Consider the following 10,025-nt stretch of genomic DNA (forward strand, 5'->3'; position numbering starts at 1 on the left):
TTCTGTGCTCAATGCTAGCACTCTACCATTTGAGCCACAGTGCCATTTCCAGCGTTTTCTGTTTGTGTGGTACTGAGGAATGGAACCTAGGGCTTCGTGCATAGCACATCTCAGGCCAGTGCTCTGCCACTGAGCTGCCCGTAAATATTTCCTGTCTTCTTGCTCTCTCCTCAAAACCTCTTTCTCATGTCAGTCACAGCCATTTTCTTCTTTATTATTATTTGTTGGTACTGTAGTTTGAACTCAGGGCCTTGTACTTGGTGGGCCGGGGCTCTACCACATGAGCCATATTTCCACCTCTAGATATAATTGTGTGTGTGTGTGCGCGCTGGTCATGGGTCATGAACTCAGGGCCGGGACACTGTCCCTGAGCTTTTTATTTACTTATTTTTTTTCTAGTTCTGGGCTTTGAACTCAGGGCCTGGGCACTGTCCCTGAGCCTCTTTGTGCTCAAGGCTAGCATTCTACCGCTTGAACCACAGCACCACTTCTGGTTTTTGAGTGGTTAATTGGAAATAAATGTCTCCCTGGAACTTTTATGCCTTGACTGGCTTTGAACCATGATTCTCAAATCTCAGCCTCCTGAGTAGATAGGATTATAGGAATGAGCCTTCCAGAGCCAGCTATGCCTGAGCTTTTTTGCTCCAGGCTAGCACTCTACCACTTGAGCCACAGTTCCACTTCTGGCTCTTATGGTAGTTAACTGGAGATAGGAGTCTCAAGGACTTCCCTGCATTGGTTTGGCTTTGAACCGCAATTCTCAGATTTCAGCTTTCTGAGGAGCTAGGATACTAGGCATGAGCCACCAGGACCTGGCTTCTTGTACTTTTTGATGACAAAAGTTATCTTACATATTGTGAAATACTTTTCTGTATTATGTTAACTACTGTTAAACTAATGTAAATATCCAGTTGTTTTAGAATTCAAGCATCAAGAAATTACTAATGTAAAATATTTTCATATCAATTACACTCACATAAATTATATACTTAGAAATTATACACTTATGACCTATGTACACAATCATACAAATTACATGTGTAGAAAGTTAGGTATACATTTTTTTTTGTCTGATTTGGGGCTTGAACTCAGGGCTTTGGTGCTTCTCCCTGAGCTCTTTTGTTCAAGGCTAGCACTCTACCACTTTGAGCCACAGCACCACTTCTAGTTTTCTGGTGGTTCATTGGAGTTAACAGTCTCATGGACTTTCCTGCCCAGGTTGGCTTTGAACCATGATCCTCAGTTCTCAGTCTCCTGAGTAGCTAGGATTACAGGCGTAAGCCACCAACACCTGGCGTATGTATACATTCTTGATCATAAATATAAATTCTCAAACTAAGAATTTAGTACTTCATTACTTGAAGTTTGTGAAATATGCCAATGGAACCAACAAGATTATGAAATAATTAACTCGTAGGTAAAATTTGTTAAAACTTCTTGAGATATTCACATACTATTTGTTATTTTGTTTAGAGACAAATCTCAAAATTTTTGGCCAGGCTGGTCTGAAACTCATGGCTGAAGTGTTCCTCCTGCCTCAGGGTTCTGAGCAGCTGAGACTACAAGAATGTGCCACCACACCTGGTTATTCACATAATTTTTAATCCTGATGGGGTTGAGATTAGACAAAGTGAACAAATCTGAAAGACTAGGTCAAGTGTCTCAAATCTACCTTAAAAAGTAAAAATTTGTTTTTGAAGCCCCGAATTTTAGAGATGTAATATCAGAAATCAAGGGCTGTAGCTCAGTGGTAGAGCCTTGAGTGAAAGAAAATAAATGAAAATACCAGATGATGCAGTGTGAAATTTAGAGTAATTATGTTCCCTGGTACAGAATAGATTAGAGTTCTTCCTGACAGAGGAAGAAATTTTTTTTATAACTTTCACTCACGATAGTTCATTAAGAAGCCAGATATTTCATATATTTAGGAAATATACTATATATATATATATATCTGTAGTGTCATCAAATATGTTCAAAACTAGAAAATGTTAATTTATAAGTACTATGCTAGACATAATAATATAAAAGCCAAAGATATCAATAAAATATTCTATAAAGAATATGTCTGTCTGACATGATTTCTTTTTTTGGATGATAAAAATGTGCTTATAGAATTTAATATCAGCATAATCACAAATTACAGATCATTGGGGAAAACATGATCATCAGGTTTTTCATTTGAATTAAATAAAAATTTACCATCAGAACTATTTTTGGTATAAAAGGTGATCTGATTCAAAAGTGTATAGCAAACAACCTGAGTTTTTGTTTTTGTTTTTTAGAATAGATCTTTTTTAAAAATCTCAGTGGCTCATGCTTGTCAACTTAGTGACTCAGAAGGCTGAAATCTGAAGATTAAGGTTCCAAGCCAGCCTGGGTAGGAAAGTCTGTGAGACTCTTATCTCAAAAAAAAAGAAGAAGAAGAAGAAGAAGAAGAAGAAGAAGAAGAAGAAGAAGAAGAAAGAAAGAAAGAAAGAAAGAAAGGAAGGAAGGAAGGAAGAAAGGGAGAAAGAAAGGGAGGAAGAAAGGGAGAAAGAGAAAGAAAGAAAGAAAAAGAGGCAGAGAGACAAAGAAAGCTGGAAGTGGAGCTGTGGGCTCACGTGGTAGAGTGCTAGCCTTGAGAAAAAAAAATAATAATAAAAGCTCAGGGATATCATCCAGGAACTGAGTTCAAGCCCTGGCTGGGATTGGCACATCAAAATAAAATAATAATAATAATAAATAATAATAATAAAACTCTGGGCATCTGAATTCTACTGGCATTAAAATATTCAAATAGAAATATTAATAATTCTTTTTTTGTTGGGGGGGGTGTGGTCGTGGGGCCTGAACTCTGGGCCTGGGTGCTGTCCCTCAGCTCTTCAGCTCAAGGCTAGCGCTCTACCACTTGATCCACAGCGCCACTTCCGGCTTTTTGCTTATGTGGTGCCGAGGAATCGAACCCAGGGCCTCAGGCATGCAAGGCAAGCGCTCTACCACTGAGCCACCTTCCCAGCCCCAGAAATGTTAATAATTCTGAAACGACCTTTTGCCACTGGTGATGAGTTTAGCCAAAATACTAGAGGAAGCATTAAAGAATGACGACTCTCCGACTAGAATAGGGGAGAAGGTTCAGGTAAAAGTTAAAGGATGACTAATCATGTCCATCTTCAAAGTGCAGCGCGTAACTGAGTGGCAAGTGTTTTCTGTGTGAAGCAGCCAGTGCATGGAGGTGTGGCCCTTGGCCATGGGGGGGAGGTGGGGGGCACTGCCGGGCTTCTCATTTCTCGGGGGATCTTTCCTCTGAGGCAGCCTCCTTCTTATGGAGGAAGACGAACAGCGACTCCAAAGTGCCATCCCCGCTCTGCTGTGAAAAGCAAAGGAAGGTGGCCCAGAAAAATCCACAGAGTCCAGTGTAGGCCGTCCTCCAGTGCACGGGCACAAGGCTGAAGTTGGTCAGCTGGAACACACAGGAAGAGTCTGTTACCCTGCCAGAAGCCCAGGCCGTGAGCTAGCAAGCCGGGGAGGTTTGGGGCTGATGGTTGTGGTTGATTTGGGTTTTAGGGTGTTTTTGTTTTTTGGGTTTTTTTTTTTTTTTTTTTGCAATGTCTCACCATGCTGGAGGCTACATCTCCAGCCCCAGATTCTAAGTCATTTGAAACTTACCTGAACAAAAGGCCAGTACATGAGACCACTCTGGAAGAAAGAAAACCTTTTATTAGCACACTTTCTAAGTCATTCAAAATAAGCACACCGTTCAGTATATATCAAAACAAAACAAAGAAAAAAAAAAAAAGACAGGTTGTATTCCCAGGCAGTATTACATTTCCAACTTAGCTGATTAAATTAACTACTTAAAACCTCAAAGGTAAAGAGCTGGGGGAAAAGCAATTGGCCCAACGTGTGTGTGTGTGTGTGTGTGTGTGTTTGCATGCGTGGATTGGTACAAGGACTTAAACTCAGGGCCTAGGCCCTGTCCCTTAGCTTTTTTGCTTAATATTGGCACTTGAGCCACAGCTTCAGTTTTGGCTTCTGGAGTAAGTTAACTGGAGATAAGATTCCTGCTATGGTTGGCTTCAAGCCTCAATCCTCGGATCTTAGCCTCCTGAGTAGCTAGGATTACAGGTTTGAGCACATAGCACCTGGCCCAAGATACTTTTATTAGTTATATTCATAAGTGCAGAATGAAGTCAACTGGCACCAGTACCAATTCCTTCCAGAAAGTATCACATAGGAGGTTGGAGGTATGACTTAGTTGGTAGAGGGCTAGCCAAGGAGTGAAAATGTCAGGTCTTGGGCCAAAAAACAAAGAAAACAAAAGGAAAGAAAAGAAAATGTATATATTTACATTGTAATTTTCCAGTAAGCATAAGCAAATGAGGCAGAAATATGCTTATAAAAACAGGATCAGCTGGACACAGTGGCTCATGCCTATAATCCTAGCTACTGAGGGGGCTGAAATATGAGGATCACGGTTCAAAGTCAACCTGGGAGCTGGGCACCAATGGCTCACACCTGTCATCCTAGATACTCAGGAGGCTGAGATCTGAGGATCGTGGCTCACAGCCAGCCCAGGCAGGAAAGTCTGAGAGACTCTTATCTCCAATTAACCACCAGAAAACCAGAAGTGGCACAGTGGCTCAAGTGGTAGAGCACCTGCCTAGAGCTGAAGAGCTCAGGGACAGTGCCCAGGCCCTGAGTTCAAGCCCCATGACTGACAACCCAAAATCACAACAAAACAAAACAAAAAAAAAAAAAGATGCAAGATGGTTGCTAGGATATGGAAACCAGCCTGAAAGACTGGCCAAACCTGAGACACTTGAGTATGCTAAATCAACACAGTAAGGAATTATAAACCACTGATTTAAAAAAAAAAAAAAAAGGAAACAAACATAAAAAGGAATGCAGAGGCAGCTTGGAGGAAGCATGCTCACAGCGGAATGCTGAGTGCCACCTGGTGTGTGCGGATGTGGCAGAGGTAGAAACTAACCCTGCAACACCACGTCCAGCTACTGATTGAGATGGGGTCTTACATTTATCCCTAGGCTGGCCTGGAACCACGATTCTCCTCTTCTCCAAGGATACTTGCCTCCACAGCAGTTAAGGTTATAGACATGAGCTACCACACCCTTGCTAGGAAGCAATATCATGATCGATTTATTATTTTTTTTTTGGTCAGTTGTGGGGCTTGAACACTGGGCCTGGGCGCTGTCCCTCAGCTCTTCAGCTCAAGGCGAGCGCTCTATCACTTGAGCCACAGCGCCACTTCTGGTTTTCTGGTGGTTAATTGGAGATAAGAGTCTCACGGACTTTCCTGCCTGGGTTGGCTTAGAACCGTGATCCTCAGATCTCAGCCTCCTGAGTAGCTAGGATTATAGACATGAGCCACCAGCACTTGGCTTATGTTTTTGTTGTTGTTGTTAAGGCTGAGGAAATATTGCTGGTTAATAGGCAGTAAAGAAAAATGACAAGTACCAGCCATTTCTGAGGCTAGACTGGGCCTTAGGTCAGAGAGAAAAGGGATGAGATAAAACTGGTCCAGTGGGGAAAATGGGATATGGATGGTTAAAGTATCTTTGTAACATTTGAAATTGCAAACTCCAGTAACCTAGAGAACTGAGGCTGGGTAAGAAATATTCTTGTTCTTAGAAAATAGATACTTAAGTATCCAAGGGTAACAGATAATTCTGTATAAGCCAGCTCCCAAGGGGTTCAAGAAAATGTATGTTTGGATACATGGAGGGATGGATGATAGATGCTGGATAGATGCATGGATGATGGATCGCTGATAAACAGATGCTGAATATATAGATGGATGGATAGATAAGTGGGTGGATGAATTGAAGGATGAAAGTATGGAGCAAGCAAATAATAAAGTCAATGGGGCTTTATCATGACAAAGCAAATGTTACCAGGTGGTGAATTTGCATTAGGGGGACGTGAATGTTTGTCAAGCTTGATCTTTAAGTTCTGTAAGTTTGAAATTATTAGCTGTTCTTTAAATTCTCTAGTTTTATATCATTCCAAGTCATTTCTTAAAATTATAAAAGAGAAGAATAGCAGACATGTTCCTAAAAGATAACATGCAGTACAGCTGGCCAAAAGAGCCCAAAATTGCCAGCCATCTGTGCAGAAAATAAAACACAAATCACAAACCTCCCCCAAACCCAAGTGTGACGTAGACAGGAACAACAAATAAATGAGGCCCATCCTTCCGAAGCTTTTCAGAAGAATATGAAGTAGGCAGGGGCTGGTCCTCAACAACAATCACCATTACTCACTCTCATAAGACATGTTTTCCAGATGCTTCTTTTAGACTCTAAACATTTGCATTCTTAATTTCATTGATCAAGCTTGGCTGAAGAGAGCCTAGTTTGGACCCAATTCTGCAGGGTCTAAAGACCTCTAGCTCTTAACTCTCCTCTGTTTGGACATCTCCGAGAATAATCTAAGGGGTGTAAAAGACATTTCCCAAACTGTTGGTATCTTCCCTTCTTCTCAAATCAGCGCCCTTCTTGCTGAAGCCGGAAACCTGTGTCAAACATCCACACTTCTGACCTTTCATCAAGCTGTCTGTTCTACCTCCTAAATACTTCCAGATCCTTCCTGTGACCCCCCTGCTTCTTTGTTCTTGCCTTGTCTTTCCCTCCTTTTTTTTTTTTTGTGGCACTGAGGCTAATATTTGAACTCAAGCTCTTGTGCTTGCTATGTAGATGCTCTACTGCTTAAGCCATGCCTCCCGCCCTCTTTGCTCCATGCCTCCAGTCCTGTCCTGCTTTTGGCCCAAGCTGCGAAGGAAACAAGAATCTATCTCAAAACAATAACCAGCAAAAAAAAAGTCAGGCCTGGAGATGTGGCTTCCGAAACAAGAGCACCTCCCTAGCAAGTGTGAGGACCCAAGTTCAAAACCCCCAAAACCACCAGAAAATAAATATTGATTGTTCACTGAATGCTCACTGAATAATTGAATAAACTATTCGTTGGTCTGGAGTATATAAATTTGTCATGAGCAAACACAACAGCAGGTGACTTTCTTCATGTCTGGAATAACCAGAAGAAACATTATATTCTATAAACACCTTTGTGATTAATGTCTTAAGAAGGCTTTTGTTTTGTTTTGTTTTACAGAAGGACTCAGGCAAATACACACCTGGGTATGAAGGTGAGACTGATTTCATTCAGCCACTCATATTCTGTAATTCCTGCTTTGCAAATAGCTTCTAAAACTTATCAAACTGTGGTCAGTAAGAGTAAATAGGATATCATCAGAAATCATTATGAACATGGGGAGGGAGAAAGGGATACAAATATATTATTTCTTTCCCATTCTTGAGGAGGTAGAGCCAATCCCCTCAAGCGTCTCCTCATTCATTATGCAAAACCAAAACAATGGCTAGGAGCTTGGCTCAAGTGGTAGAACTCTTGCCTGGCATTCATGGGGCCCTGAGTTCAATCCCTAGTCCTTGAAAATATTCCAACTGGGCACTGGACTGCATGCATGTAATTCCAGTTACTTAGGAGGCTGAGCCAGGAGGATCACTTGAGCCCAGAAATTTGAGACCAGCATAAGCAAGATAGTGAGAGATATTCACCTCAAAAAATAAAAAAAGGCTGAGAATGTGGCTCAGTGGTAGAGTGCTTGCCTAGCATGCATGAAGCCCTGGGTTCCATTCCTCAGTACCACATACACAGAAAAAGCCAGAAGTGGCATTGTGGCTTTAGTGGTAGAGTGCTAACTTTGAGCAAAAGAAACTTAGGGATAGCATCCAGGCCCTGAGTTCAAGCCCCAGGACTGGCAAAAAAAAAATCTCTTGCTCAAAATTTGGGACTCTTGCTGGGTGCTGGTGGCTCACCCCTGTAATCCTAGCTACTCAGAAGGCTGAGAGCTGAGGATCATGGTTCAAAGCCAGCCCTGACAGGAAAGTCCATGAGACTCCAATAAACCATTCAAAAAACCGGAACTGATGCTGTGGCTCAAGTGGTAGAGTGCTCGCCTTGCACTGAAGAGCTGAGGCACAGCACCCAGGCCCAGAGTTCAAACCCCACCAACAAAAAAAAAATTGGGACTCTTGAGCCAACCAAACTGGAGCCCTAACTTAAGAGCAGTTTCACTGAAAATGTACATACTGTTAAAAGATACTCAAATATATATGAATTACGTTTTTTCAAGAGCCTGTCTTAGCGGGGCACCGGTGGTTCACACCTGTCATCCTAACTACTCAGGAGGCTATGGTCTTAGGATTGAACTTTGAAGTCAGCTGGAGCAAAGAAGTCCCCATGAAACTGTTATCTCTAACCACTCAAAAACTGGAAAGTTGGGGTGGGAAGGCAGCTTAGTGGTAGAGTGCTTGCCTTGCATGCATAAGGCCCTGGGTTTGATTCCTCAGCACAAAGAGGCTTGGGGATGGGGCCCAAGCTGAGTTCAAGCCCTGCAACCACCACCACCAACAACAACAACAAAAAGCAGCCCATCTTACCTTATACGTATTCCAGAATTTCTGTCTCAGGTCCAAAAATATGTCGTCCTTTCCCTGAAGAAAACTCATACCTGTTTGCAAAACACACAGAATTGTAAAAGATGCTGCCAGAAGGACACTGATGGCTCAGGCCTGTAATCCTAGCTACTTAGGAGAATGAGGCTGAGATCTGAGGGTCGAGATTCCAAGGGGGTGGGGGGATTGTGGCTCCAAGTGGTGGAGCACCCACCAGCTGTTGGGGTAAAAGGCTGAAAGGAGAACGCAAAGCAAGCTGTCCATTCTAAAACTGGGGACATCGCAAAGGAAGTGGTAAATCTTAAATTACAATAGCAGGTGATGGAATTACAGCCAAACAAACAAAACACATTAAAGCAGAATGCAGAATGGCCAGGCGCTGGCATCTCATGCATGTAAATCCCAGCTACTCAGGAGACTGAGATCTAAGGATCAAGGTCTAATGCCAGCTCGGGCAGAAAAGTCCAGAAGACTCTGATCTCCAAGGAACTAGCAAAAAGCTGGAAGTGGAGCTGTGGCTCAAGTGGTAGCATGTCAGCTTTAGGGTCTGAGGGTGGGGAGCCAAGTTAAGAATGTGAGACCCTAAATTCAAGACCCAACACACACACACACACACACACACACACACACACACACACACACACCCCTAGACCCAGCCTTGAACTGGTGACAAACCCAGCCTCTCAGCTCCTACTCTAGCATGCTGGAACTCTAGCTCCCCAATCCCCGAGCTCCACCAACAGTGTGTCCCCCACCCCCAATTTTCCTTCCCTCCCTCCCCTCCCCCAGGCTCTAGCCACCCCCCCCACCCCCAGCCACCTCCAGTACCCGGCCTTCTAACAGCTCCCAGCTCCAGCCTGAGCCCGAACCCCAAGCATCCACCCCGGCTCCCCATCCCCTGGAATCTTCCCCCACTCCCGGCCCCCCAACCCCGGGCCTCGGGGCCCCGTGGCCTCCGTGGGGAGCCCCTCACCCGCGTAGAAGGCCGAGAGGGCGATGGGCCCCCCCACCGTCTGGTCGCACAGCACCTTGGCCAGCACGGCGCGCGGCGCGCGGCCCGGCAGCGCGCGCTCCAGCAGCCGCAGCCACGCGTAGTTGAAGTGGCCGTGGAAGGTGACGGCCAGGGTGGCCACGCTGCGCGTCTGCCGCCAGTCGGCGGGGCCTCCGCGGAGCTGCTGCTGCGCCGCGTCGCCCGCCGAGAAGAGCCCGGCGTACAGCAGCACGTTGGTGGGCCACGGGTAGCGCCGGGCCGCGTGCTGCAGCGCCCGCCAGCAGCTCGCCATGCCCGCCTGCCCGCCTGCCCAGGCCGCCGCCACCGACACCTACACCTCTTCCCTCACCCTCCCCACCTGCACCTGTCTGCTGCCCGGCGATTGGGCGCCGCCCCCACCGCCCCCACCCAATCCGGTGCCCGCTGCCTGGCCCAGGGGGTGGAGTCCTGGCCTGGCCCCGCCCAGGGCTCAGGGACACAGGGCAGACAGGAGGTGAGTTCGGTCTGTGATGGGCAGAGGGGCTGGCAGGATTCGGAACTTCGCGTGAGTGTGCCTGGCG

At 45.1% G+C, this 10,025-nt stretch overlaps 1 protein-coding gene across 1 annotated transcript; it reads right to left on the minus strand.

Annotated features, from left to right (window-relative positions):
- Nucleotides 1-2,957: 2,957 nt before the first annotated feature.
- Nucleotides 2,958-9,806, minus strand: Mpv17l (MPV17 mitochondrial membrane protein-like). Its single transcript, XM_013011447.1, has 4 exons — nt 9,448-9,806; nt 8,460-8,530; nt 3,649-3,678; nt 2,958-3,442 (listed from the first exon to the last, which is right to left on the minus strand). The coding sequence occupies exons 1-4, from the start codon at nt 9,755-9,757 to the stop codon at nt 3,263-3,265; spliced, it is 591 nt and encodes a 196-aa protein (XP_012866901.1). The 5' UTR covers nt 9,758-9,806; the 3' UTR covers nt 2,958-3,262.
- Between the last annotated feature and the right edge of the window lie 219 nt (nt 9,807-10,025).

This window comes from Dipodomys ordii, unplaced genomic scaffold (genome assembly GCF_000151885.1).
Source record: "Dipodomys ordii isolate 6190 unplaced genomic scaffold, Dord_2.0 Scaffold14, whole genome shotgun sequence".
NCBI classification, from domain to species: Eukaryota; Metazoa; Chordata; class Mammalia; order Rodentia; family Heteromyidae; genus Dipodomys; species Dipodomys ordii.

Bases quoted from the DNA above. Each gene is read 5' to 3' on its own strand.
- Mpv17l (XM_013011447.1), bottom strand. From the start codon at position 9,757: ATGGCGAGCTGCTGGCGGGCGCTGCAGCACGCGGCCCGGCGCTACCCG. The intron at 3,679-8,459 runs GTAAGATGGGCT...TCTTTCTTCCAG, and splicing joins AATTCTGGAATACGTATAAG to AGTGGTCTCATGTACTGGCC. The intron at 3,443-3,648 runs GTAAGTTTCAAA...TGTGTGTTCCAG, and splicing joins TGTACTGGCCTTTTGTTCAG to CTGACCAACTTCAGCCTTGT.